Source organism: Salminus brasiliensis, chromosome 21 (genome assembly GCF_030463535.1).
Source record: "Salminus brasiliensis chromosome 21, fSalBra1.hap2, whole genome shotgun sequence".
Taxonomy (NCBI): Eukaryota; Metazoa; Chordata; class Actinopteri; order Characiformes; family Bryconidae; genus Salminus; species Salminus brasiliensis.
The window spans coordinates 7,255,112-7,274,592 of NC_132898.1; the positions used below are offsets into that span (position 1 = coordinate 7,255,112).

At 41.0% G+C, this 19,481-nt stretch overlaps 2 protein-coding genes across 9 annotated transcripts in view; both read right to left on the minus strand.

Moving 5' to 3' along the window:
• The window catches only part of vamp3 (vesicle-associated membrane protein 3 (cellubrevin)), a 298,514-nt gene extending 287,497 nt beyond the window's left edge, over positions 1-11,017 (minus strand). Inside the window, exon 1 of the mRNA XM_072666399.1 lies at positions 11,014-11,017. Coding sequence (XP_072522500.1) covers positions 11,014-11,015 — 2 coding nt within the window. The 5' untranslated portion in view covers positions 11,016-11,017. The remainder of the gene's footprint in view (positions 1-11,013) is intronic.
• LOC140543323 (calmodulin-binding transcription activator 1-like) overlaps positions 1-19,481 on the minus strand; it is a 363,513-nt gene that overhangs the window by 270,204 nt on the left and 73,828 nt on the right. The window lies entirely within an intron of this gene.

The window sequence follows — 19,481 nt, forward strand, 5'->3', positions numbered from 1 at the left end:
CATTGTAATGTAATTTATCGCAGTTACACTTTACAAGTACATATCATCACATTGCCCAAAGAAAGATAGATATGTGAACTCAAGGTGAAGTAAATGGTAGCTACTTAGTGCAAACAGAGACAAATGACAATAAACATAGAGGTAAATTCTAAGAACTGGTGTCAGCAGGGAAAGGAGTAATAAAAGCAACAATTAAAAGTGCCTCGTTACCATTAAGGAACAAGTACCCAAACCAGCTGTTCTGAACAGCTAAGTTAAATTAGGTGAGGAGGGTGCTAATTCTTGATTCTTAAGGTATTCTGACCAAAGCATGTCACAGACATTTCACTATTATCTCTGGGAACTGTGTTGCCTTATGGGAAAGGACATTACATCAAGGTTCTTTAATCTTTCAAATCGTTCTTCAGACTCACAAATGTCGTTCACAGAAACTGGGTCTTTAAAAAAACAACAACTTCTTTAGGGAGCCTTCTTCTATGGCAGTGACTCAAGGACCCTCAGAAAGTCCACATTTTTGCTCTACCCCCTGAGTTGACTTGAAGCAAAAAAAAATGGGCCGATTTGAGAGCCACAGCTCTATGGCATCATTCCAAAGAGTCCTTTCTGCCACCTTCATTTTTAAGAGTATAATAGCAGGTAAGGAACTCAATATGTTGTTTTGGTCTTCTCTGCGAACACTGCCTTCTGCTGATCACGCAGAGCTGACGTCTCCCAGTGTGGCGAGAGACAGAGGCGCAGGTGAATGGCAGGACAGTGCATTTTGAGTAGGCTACTTTGGCAGGCAGTCCAAGGATCTCCGACTGCATTGTTAGCCTGCCGCTGTCCTTGCTCAATTCCAGCCATGTGTGCCCCATTTACCTCCCACTCAACCCTCAACTCCGAACCGCTGCTCGCACCCAGCGCTGACAGCAATGCCCCTTCCCGTAACACACACACACACACGTAGCCCCTCCCCACAGCCTTCCCCAAAGCTGGGAAGCTTGTGTGTGGGCATATAAGAGTGTCCTCATATTCCCTGTGTGCATCACAATTCCTCTGGCTCTGCACTGACTTGGAGAGTTATTTAAAGAACGGAGAGCAGAGAGGGATTTTCATGCTCTGTGTAGAGGGTGGGGAAAGTGAGAGGGGAGGGGGGTGGGGGGAGGTTGTGGAGCCTGAGCCAAATGCTTCAGCGTGTCCCCTGCGTCATACTGAAACATCAGGGCTCACAGGAACACAACGGCAAAAGGCTTACGGTGGCAGATGCACTGGGTGCTGCCTATGAATGCAGAGCGCCCATTGTCAGCACACGTTCCGATGGTTTTAAAAGAGCAGGACGTGAAGATTAGGAGTCAAAACTAGCGAAAAAAATGTCGGATTGTTTGTGCATTTGCGTCACAAATTTATGTAAGATTGTTAGCTAAATTAGGCAATTCATCACAGTCGACAACTTAACATAGCAAACAGGAGGCTAAAGACAAGGCAATTCTGCAATTTTTACAACGCCTCCCCTTATGAATGCTACAAATGCCGTATTATTTGGAGAGGCAGAGGCATGTTTGAGGTTGATATCTGGAAAATACAGGAAGGTTTTAGGTCTTTGTCACCGTCTGATCCGGGATGGAAGCGTTTTTTTTCCCCCTTTTCATTTCATCGCAGTCTATGGAGGCTCAGAGCATAAATGCATAATAAACGAAAATACGAACAGGCATGGAGACCAAGCCGAGCCTTCCATTTATCATGCCCACTACCACAGGGCTGCCAGCAATGCTTCCTCATGCTAATGCCATTGAACCCAGCCTAGCTACCACTCTGGCACCTGCTTTAGCAGAGCTGCCACGCTGAACCGACAACCAAAAAACACCCCACACACAAGCTATCGATGGGCCTGTTTTGTTGGAGCCAGGCTTTTCCTTAGTCAAGCCCAACCTGTGTATGAGTGCAAGAGAGAGGTTTACCGGATGCCTGCAAGCCCATGTCCACGGCAAAAGAAATACAGTAGATAGCAGCTTAAGCTGGGAAACGTCTGCAGGCCATCTGAGGATGTTTACTTGCTTTCACTAACAGCAGGATGCCGTTAATCCCTCCCATCCCCCCCAATTCAGGCCTGACAAAAATAAACGCAGTGAGCGCACCTTTTAATAGTTCTGACACAGAAATGCTCGTACCCATAATGCCCTTTTAAATGTTTATCTCCACATCTGCAATTAAAAATCTCACCTTCATCTCAACATTCAGAAACGGAGGAATTACTGCACAGGTTTCTACCCTGTTTTCTCTTCCCAAACTGAGCACAAAATATTTATACACTTCATAATTCTACACTATTCTCCATTTGCATACACAAAAATAGCTTAGCCATTCCACTTTCTTCTTTACTTTCTTGCAATCTGTGCGATCAGTGAAGAGAGGAAAATACTGGTTGAAGGGGAATGGTGAATGGCAAGCTGAATTTCCAGGGAACTTTGTGTCTTCCTCAGCTTCACAACAAAACAAAAAAGAGAAAACCTAAGGTGAATGGTGAATTTAACATTAAAGTGAAGCAGCTGTCACAGACTTGAGAGAGATTTTAGTGGGGTTAACATCTAAGCCTGCACTGTGATGTTCCTTCAGCAACCATTCTTTTGGGGAACTTAACTCTGGTACGTTTATTACTGTATATAGTTAAAATTCACATCACAGTATCCTAAGAAGCCCTATCAGTTATATTAATAATCCAACAAATGCATCTAATTGTGGGATTCTTTCAGCCTCTATTTCTTATTGCAACCGAGTCCGATTTGTTCTATGCTCACATACATTAAGTATAGATCAACTATATATCACATCCCAATAAATTAATAGCCATGGCACTAACTCTGGGATGATACCATTACCATCACAAACTGGATTAATAAGGGAGAACATTTTATAGTAATAATAATAAGGGAAAATTTTTATAAGACTTCCTTTGTTACGATACGTTTATCTCAAAAGGCAGACTCTTTATCCGACAAAGTACATTCCAAGCAACGCTCCCTGTAAATACAGGCCTAAAGCAAAGTGTAAAGAGTTCACGCGAAAGCTTTAGCAGGCAAGCTTAATCCAGCGATCTATTTAAAGAAGAAGTCATTTTAATACACTTCTGCTTTTTGGCCTGGAAATTATCATTAAAGCACACTGAAGCATGCCTATAATTGTCATTCATGTATTCCCTTCATCGCTGCCTTGCCTAATGAAATTTGGGCAGAATGCCCCTCGTATCAGAATCGTGCTCTCGACAGCCTCGGAGAAGAGCATGCTCGCTGAATCCCTGAGCAAAGGTGGATCTTTCCGGAACTGCTGAGCAGGCACGATAGTGATATTTCGGGTAAGGCCTGTGAAAATAGACCAACGATAGACCACAAACTCTGCACTGCAAAAACTGATATCTTAGGGAAGTGAAGTCATCCTAAAGCTACTCTACATATGTAATACTTCACTACCATACAGATTACTGTAAGGACAATACATAAAATAAATAAAATAAATAAAATAAATAAAGAAAAAATCCTTTTATCATTTTTTAAATATACTATGCTTCATTCTAAGTGAAGCATATTTAAGATAAGTAAGCTGTTATGCTCAAACTACTCAAACACTTCAGCACCCCACTGGAAGAAATACACACCCATGTGGTTCTTATATGGTTAGCCCAATTTGGTAAAGTTTTGTCCATGGGTTCCATGTTGGTGCCACATATGATTGCTTATCCCACCAGGGTCAGTACTAGGGGACCAGGAGGCGTTAAACATGAGCCCTATATGGGTTGTGAGCTGTAAAAATAGGGCTCATTTGGGAAGCCTAACTGGGTCCCAGGTACAACACTGGAACCCACCTGGAACTAGGGTTGGGCGATATGGTAAAAATACTATAATTTTACACAATGCATGATATTTATTGCGATGCATGTAATCACAGACTAAATACATCAGTAGCGACAGATTCTTAAAAAACTACTACTCTCTCAGTCTGAAAACTTTCTATTCAACATCTGCTGATAATGAAACCTGCAGCTAATCAGTGTTAATTAAGCACTAATGTTATCCTTAATATTCTAAGAAAAGTATATTGTGTATCACAATAACAAAATTTATCACAATACGATGAAATATTGCCATACTGCCCAGCCCTACCTGGAACCCACCTGGCCCACGTTCCACTCATTTGAGCTCCACAAGATCATGCTGGCTGTGCATCTTACAACAAGACATCACATAGAATGAGTACATTCTATTTCAGACTAGATGTGTTACAGTATTATATTTATTGCTCAATATCTGATCCAGAATTTTCTGCTGATATTAGCCAGTTCCAGTGGGCCAGTTATAATGTCCACTGACACCAGTATGTCATCATGCAGAGCAGATAAAGGCAGTTAAGGAACGTTCTACTCTGTTCAAGCACTTATCAGCAAGTCCTCAGTTTTAAAACTTGCTGAACTGCTAAAAGTACTGTAATAGTACTTCCTGAATTATTCTAATTCATATTTTTTCACTGCATTTTTCAGTTACAAGTGTTCTGCTGGTACAGTGTGTTCATTCCAACTAATGAAAGCTCACTTGACCTTTGAGTGATATGACAGTATTGCCAAACTGCACACCCCCAATTCCACCTTAAACTATAAGCAAATGAACAGCTTCACATGAAAGAGGAGTGGTTGGGCCTGTATCAAAATGCTATACATGGAAAACACATGTAATTCAAGATTTCCCTACTACAAAAAATCCCATGAAATGCAGACTGTTTACTGAATCTGCTGAAGCACAAGAGCTCCCAAATTACTAATAGAAGGCACAGGACTCCTGATGTTTCAAGCGTTTCTACCCATGTGCACATCCTACCACCCTCTGCTGGATTGGGAGCACTCCCGCTCTAGCTATTAATCAGGGAAAATGGATGACAGCTGCCCGTAATTAATCTGCATGCCAAGCAACGAGGCGCAGGTTCTGCTACGGAGAGACGATTCCTGCCGTTTATGACTTTTTCATAGGAGGACTCATGTATAATGGAGGCCCAGCAAGAGGAGGAGAAGATGAGAGAGCAAATGGATGGAGAGGGAGAGCTTGTTAGTGGGGCAGCTTGACTGCTCACTCTGCCACGCTGTCCCTGGCAGACCCCTCTTAACAATTCATGGAGGGGTCTCTCTTTCTCTTTTTGAACCATTTATTAGAGCAGCAAGGTGTACGCCTGACTTTTGGACTCTGCAGGCCACCGTCTTTCTTTTCCCTCTCGAAATCTTTTAGGCTCGCGCAGCATAAAGGCACCTCCAGATGACCACAAAAATGCCCACATTCGCAACAAGCCGCTGCTGTTATCGAGTACATGTGTGAAGAAGTGCCCTCCAGCACATGGCTAGGGTCAGCTGTTTCCTGGATACAGAGAAGACTTCAGTGTTTCCATAACAACGCTACGTTGCCATGAACACCTTGCGAGCGACTAATTAGGTGCACTTGTTTAGCTCTGTAATCACTTCATTCAGGTTTATTTTCGAAACGCAGTATTTTCTTAATTACATGTCACTAATTTTAGACCGTAAATTCACAAACACCACCATCCGGAGCACCTCCTCCGTACCTGACTATTTAGACTAATTAAACTAAACACTATGTAAATGTGACACGGCAATTAGCGAATGCGCCCAAGCCCAACCGAGTAACACAACAATAAGACCCTAGAGGCGATCATGTCCTTTCGGTGCAGAAGAGGTGAGATAATCAGGTACTGCGGAAACACACACTGCCCAGTAAAAAGATCATCTACACTACGACTACCCTTTCTGAGCTGACATATAGGGAACATTGCTTCATGCTACTGCGAGTGCCCTAAGCACGCTTGTCCTGGTGGAATTTACCAGGACCGGTCCTTGGCGCCTGCTCCCGGCAGACTACATCGGCTGTGACACTTACAGGACAGAGGGCCAGGGGGGAAAAGAATCTCTCCTGCACCTGCATAAATGGCATTGTAAGATATTCATACCATCGATGGACAGAGCACTGGAGGTACTGCACACCTGGAATTTGGGGATTTTGAACAGTAAATTGAACATAGTTGAAGTTTCTATGGGTTTATCCCAGTTTGTCCACTATCTGTGGAGCTTAATGCTGAGGACTGGTCAATATCAATACCGCTTAAAAAACGTTTTGAACAGGTTATGGTTAGACATGAATAGAACCTACATAGAGGCCCGATTGGCATGTCTTTTTTTTTTGTCTTTTTGAGAACTTGGGCCTCAACTAAAACAAATGTGTCAATATGCAAACTACTGAGGCATATGTATACAGGTAAAATCCACCCATACGTAGCCTCAATGCCAGTTTTTTTATCTTGTTTGTTTCTGTCATGCAAGTTCAATGGATTGTGAACTTATGCACAAGCTATATATTGTTCAAGGACAAACAACACACTGCAGCCTAATTTCTGTTTTTACTCATGCTTTGTCTTTCTTTTTCTGATGTTAATGATTTTGTAGAAATGAAGTGGTCCATTTTGGAAATTTTGACGCGTTGTCAGTTAACTCATGGTGCTAAATAACTTATGTGACACTAATTTTGACTTAATAACTGTCTTAAAAATAAATAAACCAACAATACTAATTAACTAATTACCATAACTGGATTGTGAAATATATGAAAGCAGCTGTAGTGACCTTTAGTGAGCAGTTAGAGTGCAGCCTTGGAGAGAAAACTCCAGAGACATTTTTTATGAAAATCCCAGTTATAGAAATACTGAGACTATTTCACAGAGAAATCAGTTTTTCACCTGAATCACCTGAAGCTTCTGGCCTCAATCTACATAATGTCCTATACTGCATTAGCTGATTCAATAACTGCTTAAATTATTGTTCCTAATAAAGTACTCACTGAGTCTAATAATTCTAATAATAATAATGCATTTTATTTATAACGCACTTTACATTGTAAACAATCTGTCTATACTGTAAACAATAAGTGAATATTATAATGGCTGCTTCTGTTGTCTGTCAGATGTTTTAGCTTCTTACAATCATTACTGATCGCAAGTCATCAGGCCCTAGCTGGAAAACCAGCACGTAAGTCAAGGCATGGAGTGATGCATGGCAGTGGGCATGTCTGGGACATGGGAGGGAGCAGAGAAATAAAGGAAGTCGTGTGAGTGGAAGCCGTAGGAAGTTCGGCGGCGACAGACGGAGGAAAGTTGCATCAGGGAGCGCAGCGGAGGAGCCTCAGGTCTACAGTCAGGCTGTAATGGCGAGAACTTGCAATATGTAGAGCAAACACTGCAATGCAATGGAGGATGATTGTCAAAGCACACAGGCACAGAAAAGCCAAAATGACCACTGTGCTGAAAGAACACAGCGCGTGCTTTTGCAAGAGCAAAAGCAATGCAAACATTGAGGTGGGGTGGGGGTGTGTGTGGGGTGACTGGGAAGGCAGAAGAAAGCAGTAATGATCAGGAAACTTCTGTTGAGAGATAAAATGAGAGCCTGCATTCTGTTGAGTCCTACATGGCTGGAGGGACGGCGACAGTTCTATGAGAAACCATCAGAGTCTCTGAACTAAATGGGTTTGGGGCACACAGCTGGTGCAGTCTTTTTCTCTTTCTCTGCCTATTTCTCTCACTCAGCCAAGACCTTTCTGAGAGCGAAGAAAGCAGCAAGTTAATAAGCATTCTCCATGGTCTCTGCTCAGACTGTAGAAAGGTCACACCCAGATATTCCCCTACAACGCCACTATAAGTATAGGGCTGACAAAATGTTTAGAGCAAACAATATTATGTGTTGCCTGTTCTAAGAAAGACTTTGTTGTTTATTTTGTGTTTCTATATTTGATGTATGGCTTTGATGTACGATTTATAAGACACCTGGTATGTTCTATCTGCAATAACCGCAACAATAAAGCCAGGCGGAATACACACAGATATGGAGAGAAATATATAGAAAATACAAAGAATGAATTCTAACGGTTAATCCCTTTCAAAATGCTGGTCTGAACGAGACGATTGCTGTCATCTGGTTTAACGTCTTAAGATGGCAACAAACCACAGGGGAAATCATCTGGCGACAGTGTCTATTGCTCTCGAAACGTTTCCCTGCCAAGACTCTTAAACCCATCACCTCCTATGAACAGCTCTTCATCGGAGTGCGCCGAGATTTTCCTACAGATGGATATTCGGTGCCGTCCAAAGCAGGGCAAATACAACTCAAGTTGACCGGCTCGTGGAATGTTTTGTCAATGTCGACTACTTTGCCAAGTGAAACAGCAAACCCAGGCGATTGCCTTGGCGAATCATGAATAAGTTATTGAGAGGTTTCCTTGGCGATAAGGTTCACTGAAGCCTTGTGGACTGTGCGATAGCTCATGCTAAACTGCTGGTGATGACGGATGGTTCTGGCCTCAGATAGCTTTGTCAGTGTCACAACCACTCTCCCCTGCTGGGTCTCTCGCAGCCTGGCCTGGGAGTCAGCGGGCATGCAGAGAAACATGAGACTGAAGTATCTGCCAAAGAACCGATGACAAAAAACAAAGCCCACCATCTCCAAAGTAGGAAAAGAAAAACTTGCCTAAAACCTATATTTCTCCGTAACCTTAAAGGAACTGACAGTTCTAGGCACTGTTGTCAAGTCACAAGACAACAGTTGTGTGTTTTCCCTTCAACCTCCTGCCCTGTCCTACTGTCAGACAAAATGGAATTTGTTGTCAGTATTTACAACCCCTAATCCACAATGTCACCCTTTTCCTTTTCAATTCTGTGGCAGGGAACTTCATTGTGGAGCAAATCTGGACTCAGGCCATTCGTAATTGCCAGCATCCAATGCCATGTTGTAAATTACCTGCAAAATAATTAAGCCAGAATTCCCCAATGGGTCCTGCCCAGTCCTGGTGTAGCCATGCAAATGCTAAAAGCCATTCAAGGTTACCCGGGAACGTCTTTCCCTCAAATAGATTGGACCGATTAACTGAACGTGCAGAGAACACTTGGAAATTATGTACGCCTATTTGATTACGTTTGCGCACTATTGCACACAAATAGGGCGATGGCCGGAAACTTCTGGAAGCCATGTCTCCCTCCAGACAGCAATCCCAGGTCTCAGGAGTCTTGTTCTTTCAGGCGCACCGGCTGAATGCCTCATGCTGCGACACCCTGGAGGCCGCAGGGAAACGGAAATGTCTCTAAACAGACTCCAGCAAGGCCTATTGGGTCTAATGCACAGCTCTCTCATTCACAAACCTTTCACTCAACAGAGTTAACCCCGTAATCAGCTGGGTCATCCTTTAGTGGATTGGAGTAATGCTTAATAGATCCACATCAAGACAAACTGAAGAAACTTGATTAGATTTTTTTTCTAGACTGTGAGAGCTTTTTATGACGTGTTACTACAGAAATTTATGCTGATAATATTTGCATCTAAAATATAGGTTGTGTTGCCACTCATTTGAAAGCACCATAGAAAAATCAAAGCATAAGGCAAAATGTGTATACTGACAAGCCACAAGTGTGCCCATACATATATAATTTAATTTAATGCTAAATTCTAGGGCATTACTACTGGCACTGCCATCAGTGTTCTCCATCTTTTAGTCAACTGATTAATATATGGGAATCGATTCCCAGATTCCTTGCCAGTTTTTTTTTTTTATATAATTATCATTGCTACTGATGATGTCGATTCACTGTTGCAGCTCTCCTAAATTCATCACAGAACGTCTGTGCCGAGAGTTTTCATCACTTACCCCTTTCCCCTTCCATGTACTCTCCACTCTACCATTTTAAAACTTATTTTCAGATTAAAGACTTGGTTTTCTTTCACCCCGCCGCTACAAATCTCGGGCTGAAAGTGTCTTTATTCCCCTTCACCAATTTTCTCACTCTCAGGAGCTTGAGAACCTTGACAGACACTTGGCAGCTGGAGCAGCCCCAAGGACACCAAGGGCACCACTTTCATCTTCTTGAAGCTTTAGGCTTCCCCTACCCTGGATTTTCAAGTGCCCACTGTGTGCCCACAGAACTGGTACAGACAAGCATGAATCAGCAACTGCGATGAGTCGAGTTACTCATAAATGCGGTAATTGGATTGGGCTACTAAGCAAGGCATATGTTAAGAACGGGTGACTAATTAAGGCCTCGACGAGATGCTAGTGAACCCATGGCCTGATTGAGGATTCCCAGCACGTCACTAATATGGGGGAAAGGTATAAACAAACAGCAATCTGGCTGTTTAGCTCTTCTAGCCTAATTACAAGGATCCAATTAGGAAACAACATCCCGGAGCCAGTAATACAATTTACAGCGGTGTAAAGGACTTTATCTGCAAAAACTAAGCACACAATTCCTAAGCTCAACAGCATCAGGCCATCTTTAATTCAGGCATATTCAGTATTTGAGGGTTCACATTATGAGCACGCAGCCTCATTTTGTTATCTGGCCCAAAAAATGTCCAAAAAGCAAAATCTGATTATGGTGATGGGGTTGTCAAAATGCTTGCTTTGCATCTATAATCAAATTGTTCAAGGTTCTGGCCTAATTCTTTGTAGCTCCTCAAAAGGCAGTGTGCTAGTTTTGTCTCTTTGCATAATTGCAAAATGATATTAAATATAGTATATTTGTTTGCTGTTTTCAGTCAAATTTGATATTTGAATTTGTCCATAAACCCCTCAGAAAAAGCATAGGAACCCCCCCCCTTGTTTTTGAAAACATCAGGTTTTTGGAGAGTAAGCTAATGCTAAGCTAGTTAGTTAGATGTCAATCAACAAATATAAAATATTGTTTCACCATATAATGACAGAATAAAGTATGACTGGGTAATACAAATGCACTTGAGCATTTTCTTTTCCTGCATTTTTCTGCAATGCTTTCTATTTGCTAAACCTGCACTTTGTGTTATCGGCTACCTAGCACTTCTTTCACACATGAGGAAGGGTTCCTAGGCCTTCCAGTTTATGACAGCTATGATGAACACACTTCTTGACGCTGGCCATCCATAGCTTTCAGAACGCTTTGGATGGTTGGATCTACAAAAAGCGTCTTAGTACAAACATGATTCTTACATGGTTGAGCGAGCATAACACTGAACACTAAATCTATACGAAAAACTTTGGGAAACTGGGCTCAGAAACTCTGACCAAACCGTAAGACACAGATTCCACACTGTCCTAAATGTGGCACTTCAAAGTTTAGGGTCATGACTCTTCAGTATGAAAATGTAAGGAAAGTTTTTGTTCTGATGTATTATATGATCTATTAAGGTCATATTTGTGCAGGTGTTGCTGCACAGTAGAACAGTGCACCACCACTCCAGAGTCTGTTAAATTTTCCTGAAGTTCTTTTGCAGTTGTTTTTTTGGTCTTGAAATCTAAAGGCAGTTTCTAAGAAGAGCCCATAGCTGTTGATTGCAGGGACAAGGTCTGACCTGGGCTTTTATAGCAATGACTGTAAACATGCATAGCTGCATATTGCTATTGTTTCACAAGAAAAGAAAAACAAGAATCCAATAATCTTGTGTAAAAATGTGTGTATCTGTACACTGTATTCTTGTACTGATGTCAGTATAAACACAAATTACATACATTCTTTAACATATGTGTTTATTTATTTTATTAAGAAACAGATGCAAGTCAATATATAATTAAGTATTGGTATTAGTAAGTATTAATTAAGTATTAGTAAGCATTGTTTCTCCTTCTATTTTTCTAATAAATGACACCAGTGCATATGTAAATGTTTTAGTATTAACAAACAGCATAGAACTAGTGTAAGTGTAAGTGTATTTTCTCCAATTATTTAGTCAAGATCTCTGTCGAAGATTCAAATAAAGTCAGTGTTCCTTAGAGTGCCTTGTCAAGGTGCAACACCATCTTAAATTCGATCATTTCCAAGTGCCAGTTGCCAAACTCAGCAGGGGGCTTTTCAGGGCCTCAGGCAGGCATGAGTCTCATTTTATACCTTCAATCTGGGCACAGAATAGCAGCTTGGCAGCCTGTGGATATCCAGACAAAGGGAAGGAGTACGTCTGCAACAAAACCCAACCCGGAGCAGCGCACTTGCTTCCACAAACATCCAGCCTGTTTACTGGTGTACTGTGTTAAAGTAGTGACTCAGGAGAGACTTTGTTTGTTTGTCTAATTATCTGGGTGCTGGCTAGTTTTCATTCGCCTTTGTAATTATTACTGCCAATGTTTATTCCGCTGACCTTTTTTTTTTTAATCGCATTGTCTGTGTCTGCAGTTTTTATTTGGTGCAAATTTTATACAACAGCATGTGTTTTCATGCCTTGCCTGGTTGTTTTATTTGCGTATTTGTGCTTGCGCCGTGAAGCAGAACAGCGTTTGATATTCAGGAATGGTCACTGCCGATTCCTGTGCATTATTTTCCCTCAAAGTCTTCCAAAACATGATAATGTCACACCTCGAGGTATAGTCACCATTCCTCTACTTTGCCACATCGGCAGTGGAATGCATTTATGAGCTTTGTTAGCTTTTAATAAAGTCTTCCATTTTTCAAAAAGAGGAGAGGATTAGAGCCACCTTTCACAGTGCAGTTGCTCTCCATGGAAAGTAAAAGAAAATCCAAAACTGTGGAATAAGCAATCTAGGTTCATTAAAGGGGATTTTGTGGGCTAAACAAACAAGGGGGGAGGTAATGAGCTCAAAAGACAATTAATAAATAACTATTTAAAGAGCCAATGTCAAGGAAGCAATTCTTGTTTGTTTGTTGTTTTCTAAATAAAAGACTATATAAAGGTACCATAGAATAAAGGTACCATAGAATGCACTTATTAACTTATTACGCTCATTTACAACCCTGTTGTTTGGCCTTACAATGAAACACTCTGATTTTCCTTTTACGGCACTGTGACGGCTTACAGGAGCCATGTTGCAATACATCACATTTCGTTGCAGAGCATAGCATACAATATTGTATCTGTGTTTTTAACAATATATCAAGACCATTGTCACTATTTTGTTTCTTAATTTTTAGTCATACTTGCATACTTTTTTGAGTCACAGAATTTTATATATATAGAATTCTTAATAGTGTTGCAGTCATTATTGCATTGTATATATATATATATATGTGTGTGTGTGTAAATATAATAAATACCAATTTTTTCCATGTTTATATTATATATATATATATATATATATATATATCGGTATTTATTATATTTACACATACACACATATATGCTGGATATATATATATATATATATATATATATATATATATATATATATATATATATATATATATATACATAACACAAGGTGTTAATGGCGACAACTTGCCATAAGGGTAACCTCAGAGGCAAACTTGTACACTTCTAAAAGCCTCAGAAATAGAGGTGGTGGCAGCAGGTGTCACCTGTTCTAAAAGAATGTGCTTCTGTTAAGGGCCCTCCCACTAATGAAACAGGGCCTTAAAAAAGTGCCAAACAAGAACAGTGCTTATCCAGCAAAACTGCTGCTAGATGGAGCGTAAAGTGCACACATTTTCCATGACACTACAGTAATGAGGTTTTATATTGGCCCAGCCCTCACTCCTTCTGTTCAGGGCCGCCCCAGCAACCCTTCTCTTATCTGTCTCCACTACTTTTTTTTCTCTGTCTATTTTTCATTCTTTTTTCTTTTTGGTTTCTCATCAATCTGGCTTTCTCTGTACATAAAGTGTAGGCAAGCAAACAAGCTGACCCATCGCTCCTTCACATCCAGCTGAAATGACAAGGCAAAGAATTGTCAGTCAAAGTACATGTTGCTGCGCTCTCCGCTGAATTTTAATTAGAACCTGCATTGCATTTGTGAAGGTGGTCCAATAACTATACCATACATTACAAACGATTTATGGTAACAAGAGTTTGTTTTAGAGAGTGGAAAGCTTTCATGTTCGTTCAGAAGTCGGATACATTAAAGCTAGAGTAAAGCGCTAGAGAAAGATAAACAGACTTTTGATTTTTGTTCTTCGTCATTTTCTAAATTCATGCAGGCCTGTAATTGCAGGCGTGAAGTTCTAAACACTGCATTAATCCAAGAAGTTTCAGGCCTGGTATATATTGATATAGCTAATTTATGTGTTTCCTCGAGTTGCTTGTGGTGGGTGAAATGACCTTTAAATTATCCTTCCACTCTTCAGAAATCAGGATTCAAAAACTCAAATCGATAGCGCAGGAGCAGGGAGATCAGATTAAATGCAACACAAACTGATTACCTCATTTCAGTTCGCTCAGCATTTCACGCACCCTGCCAGTACTCGGTACAGGCAGCACACAAATGCACTCAACTCACTTCACTTCCCTCTACCTCTCACAAGCTCTTGTCTTGTATCTTTACACTGCTTAAAAGAAGCAGGTGAGACCCAATGCAGATTGATACCTGAAACATTTCAAACAAACTGCAGTGATTTGATTGGCTGATTGGTTAGATTTAGGTAAAGTAACATTATTGAGTAGACTGCCATTAAGTTTTAATCACAGCTGTAAAACTTCCCACACTGGAATGTTTTTGTAAGCACTGAAACCTGCAAATGCAAGAAAATCTCAAGGCAGCAGAATTAACCCTTTAAATTCTCAAGCCTATTACTTCCTAATCATTTTAAAAACTTGTATATTCAAAAGAAAAACCTTCTGAAGCACTGGAACACTCATTTTGGAGCATTTCTATTGGTCCATTCATCATAAAAAGTTGACACAACACAAAGAACAAGTGCAAGATTCACATTTTGTCCACATAAGGCTGCTTCCTGGCAGTGACAACATATTAAAACTGTATTATCAGTAGCTATATGGCAGTGAGTGGAGTGAAGAATGGAAGTCTGTGCCTGCTGGCATATTCCCACCATTTAAATTGGTTAATGTAAGCTAATGTAAGCTAGGCATGTTTTATTGGATTGGGTATCTGCTTTTTTAATTACAATCCAGTTTTGGGTCTTTGTTTTAACCACAGAGCACCACCTAGTGTCCTCCAGGCGCCATTTACGGACACTATAGCCCAGCTGGCTGCTGCAATGCGGACGTTCTCAGAAGGTAAATAAAAGAGTTGAGAGTCTGCAGTATGGAGCTATTTTATAGTGAAGCTATCACTGAAATGCTCTGTTTTACCAGCGGGCTGCACTGCTGGTAAAATTCTACCAGCACTGAAGAGCACATTTAGAACCCAAATTACAGCACATTCACCCACTATAAGCCAGTTATTTCACCTCAGTAGTGCTCATCTAACTGACAGTATACGAGAACAGCTTACACTGCATTCTATGACAAGTATTGTGCAAATTTACCTGAGAAAATGACATCAGACAGATTCGGTGTGTTGAGTTTGCATACTCAGCGTTAGCATCAATGTACTAATACAGTAATTATAATCCAGTAATATGAATAGCTTGCGCTACAGGTATCAGGTTTAAATCTCACACATGAGGAAGAGTTCCTTTGCCTTCCAGTTCATGACAGCTATGATGAGCACACTTCTTGAAGCTGGCCATCCGTAGCTTTCAGAACGCTGACCCTGGAGCCCTCTTGGAAATTTAGCTCGGAAGCAGACACATGTTCAGTGGAGCTGGGGCATCTCCTGTGTGACCCTCTGGCCTGACACACACGGCTTGGCGCTGCACTCCAAAGTGATTTGCATGCTGTGACAGAAAGAGGATATCCCAGGATGCACTGGGATGACTGTTCTCTGCTGTTTTGCACCTTTCGGCCATGAAAGTTCTGAGACTTGAACTAGTGGGGCAGGACCAAAGTGCTGCATTCAAAAAGCTAGGCTCTGATGCACTGTTCTATGAAGGCTCCTCGTTTGTATTACATTATGCAAAATGAAACGGTCTACCAAGGCTGCGGCCTACCAATTGCCGCGTTCATTTACACCCTCAAACAGGCAGCTAAAAAAAAGCCTGCTGTACATTTATCTGACCTTTCTAACCAACATGAAGTGCAATCTGAATACTATTGACTAGTAATATTGGCTATTCAATGGGCTTCTTACTCTTACTCTCTTAGACCCTGTTTACACATGGTCACTTCATGTGACTAGTATCTGGACTGTATCCTGATCAATTGCTAGTCACATGCATTTACACTCGGTAGTCAAATGCATGTCCAGTTAGTCAGAATGAAATGTGATGTGGGGATAGAATATGCTAATTAGCTCGTTGCACAGCAATCATTACCGGCATTTCGATTGCATTGGGAGGGGTTTTCATTCGACTGCATTGGGAGGGGAGGAGTTGTCTGATGTGTCTTGGAGAGACGAATGTGTTTACACTGCTATCACGGGCTCAAATGCGTCTCAGACCTCCTCCTGAAGTTGTTTGAGTGATGGGATTTGTAACTGGTTTAAATGTGTCTTGGCCTTATCCAGATATAACCCTGATACTCAAGACACATGAAGTGACCAAGTGTGAGACAAATCAAACTTGTGGAGTACCAGCAGAAAACTGGAATTATGAGCTTTCTAAAACTGATGAGATTAGTAATATTGGAAGTCTTTAGTGTGTGTTTATCACTGTACCTCACCAGGTATTGTAAAGCCCATCCTGCTGTCTTCTGCTGTAACTAAGCTAAGGTGCTGCCACTATGACCCGAGAATCTGGTCATTCAAATCCCGGGTAATGCTGCTGGCCATCAGTAGCCGGAACCTAAGAGACCACAACTGGCCTTGCTCTCTTCATGTGGGTAGATAGCTCTCTCTCTGTCTCTGACCACATTACTTCAGTGTGATGCTGGCCAGCACAGGCATGTGCTAGTGGGTTGGGTAATTGGCTATATAAAAAATTGGGAAGCTGAATAAAAAAAATAAATATTCCACGTTTACCAATGATGTCAGGGGATACAAGCACAAATGTTACTCTGCGTATACCTCTGAAAATGTGAGAATGTAGACTGCATTTCTCAGCTGCATTCTCTCTGATAGGAACAGCCATCGATGACATATTTAGATCTAGATCATATCTAGAAACAAAGCCCTCCTAGACCAAAGCATATATTCTTACAAATTACCACCATACTGCTTTCCTCTGCTGAAACCACGAAACAATTTGACCAGTAATATTATTAAAACTTCTTTTTTTTTGGCGATCAGTATAATGGCTGCCTGTGTATGCTATGCATCTCTTTATCTACACCCCCTAAACGCTTCTAACATTCTCAGTTGCCTTCATAAACACAAGGCCATCAGGGGAAATGAAGGGCCCCCGTTCTCTCCAAACCGTGAAGATAAACCTTGCAAGCACTTTTAATTATCCTGCGCTTCCCCACAATGGTTTCGTTGAAAGTGCGCATCTCGTGAGAATACGGAGGGAATAAATAAATCTAGCCTTGGTGTCGTAGCAGAGTAACAAGTATTGATGAGCTATTCAGAGCGTGCTTCCCTGAGGACGAGTAATTGCGGCCCGCGTGTGCTCCTGTACTTGGGCGAGAAAACTGCACGGGCTAAAAATGAGCTCCTTGTGTGACGTCACTCGAGGGCTCGCGCTGATGAATGTACATGTCTCCTCTGATCCACAGCCTGTGTTTGTAAAAGTCACCATAATACAATCTCTGAGATTGGTCGGGAGGTAAGTGGGTGAGTGATTTGAACATGTGCACCGTTCAAGTGGAGCTTGCCGGGAGAGAGGACACTTACATAAGGAGTCCATAAGCACCGGGGAGACTTTGTATCTCATTTAGAGTGTCCAGCTACTGTCGAGGAGCCATTTGTCTTTAAAGATGCTCCTATGTTGTAATGGACTGATGCGCTTCTCTTCTCTCTCAACCCCGCCACCTTTGGTTTTAGGGAGGGGATAAAAGTCTGGTTTTAGCACAGATGGTTGTTGTAAAGGGAAAAAAAAAGAATTTGTATGAGAAGCAAAACTTTGTTTCAAAAAACACAGAAGAATTTAAACTTTTCTTTGCAAATTAAAGCTGTCACTGTCAGAATGTTATGCCCCTTTGTAAGCATTCTTTGACTTGTAGTGTTTTTATATATGCTTTTAATTAAAAAGAATTCTATTTATTTTTTATTTATGTACTTATGGAATGTTTTACTCAGTTAGGTTAAGCATTTTTTTTTTACTTTTTGATTAATCAATAATAACTGGCAGATTATTTAACTAGTGCCAGCCATACATTTTTAAAGGTGTCCTTGAATGTCAAACTGCATTTACCTTGGAATAGTTGAAAAATAAGAGTACATTGGAACATGGAACAGACATACCGTGAACCTCAAACTGTTGTATCTTCATGCAAACTAATGCTCCAGCATCACCAAAACAGGGCTGTAAAACAAGCCATTTTCCGCCCGACAAGTCACATATTTAATATTTATATATCACAGAACTTCTTAAACTACTCGTAATACATTACATGGCACCTTTAAGAAAGGCTAATATTTTCCCAGTTCTGCTTTGGAGCCAGGCGTCTAGGCGGCACTTCCTTCACTCAGGAATGCACAAGTTGACCCAACACTCGGTCTCTTTTTATTTTTGGAGAGCTGGGTCAACATGCGGAATAATATCAACAACATCAGTGTTATTTATTTATTTCTGATTATTTACAACCAAGCGGATTATTACTGCTCAAAATATATTCAGGAATAATGGGCGTTGGAAAATGAGATTCCTTTATCATTACGGCGGAGAAGGATTTCTGTTGAAGAGGCAAGAACAATAGGCTGCTTTTGTTAGCACTTCTGTCGGGGCCTATGAAGCCTTCACAATTACAGGCCGAAACAGTTGTAATTATGGCGCGAACATTAATCTTTTCTATCCATTAACGCTGCTCTGTCTATTGCTGAGGAGCACTTATAGTCCACTGAACGGGAGACATTACTGTAGCTGTTTCTCATCCCAGTAAACCCTGTAAACACTATCTCATTTAGTTGATGGCTTTTTGTTGTTGCCATGTCTGTGACAAAACGTCCCTTGGAAAAAAAAAACGAAAGGAAAAACCAAAAAAAAAAAAAAAAACAAGACAGCAAAAACGCCAGCTCGCAGGTTCGGAGCTGTTTTATTGTTTTTCAGCACTTGGCTGCTGTTTCTTGGGGGATGAAGAGGGGGGTCATGCATATTTTAGCTGCGGCAAGAGTTCATTTGCATTCAGTTCCACACAGCCCCAGAATCAAAAGGCTGACCAGGCTTAAGAAGTGGACTAGCTGCGTCAGAGCTTGAGCTGTAGATTTTCTCGCTTCCGCCTCTTGGAAATGAGCTGCCTGATAATAATCGGCGTGAGAAGATAATTGTACAATTAAAAACACATTAAAAAAAAAAGAAAATAACCATGAACTATAAGTATTCAAGGCACGGATAATAATTACATCAAGCAGTGTATATTCCCACTTGCTGTAGCGAACCTTAATTACACCTGAGTCTAGTCTGTTGTAAAGTTTAAACACAGTAAATAAAAACTAATAAATATTACCTTATGAATCAGATAAGTAGCTTGTTATGAGCACGCTGGGGTTATCGCAATGAAAACACACTTCTGTCGTCTAATCTCAGTGGTAGTTTGGAATGAATTCGATGTGCAACACTGAAAGGACAAA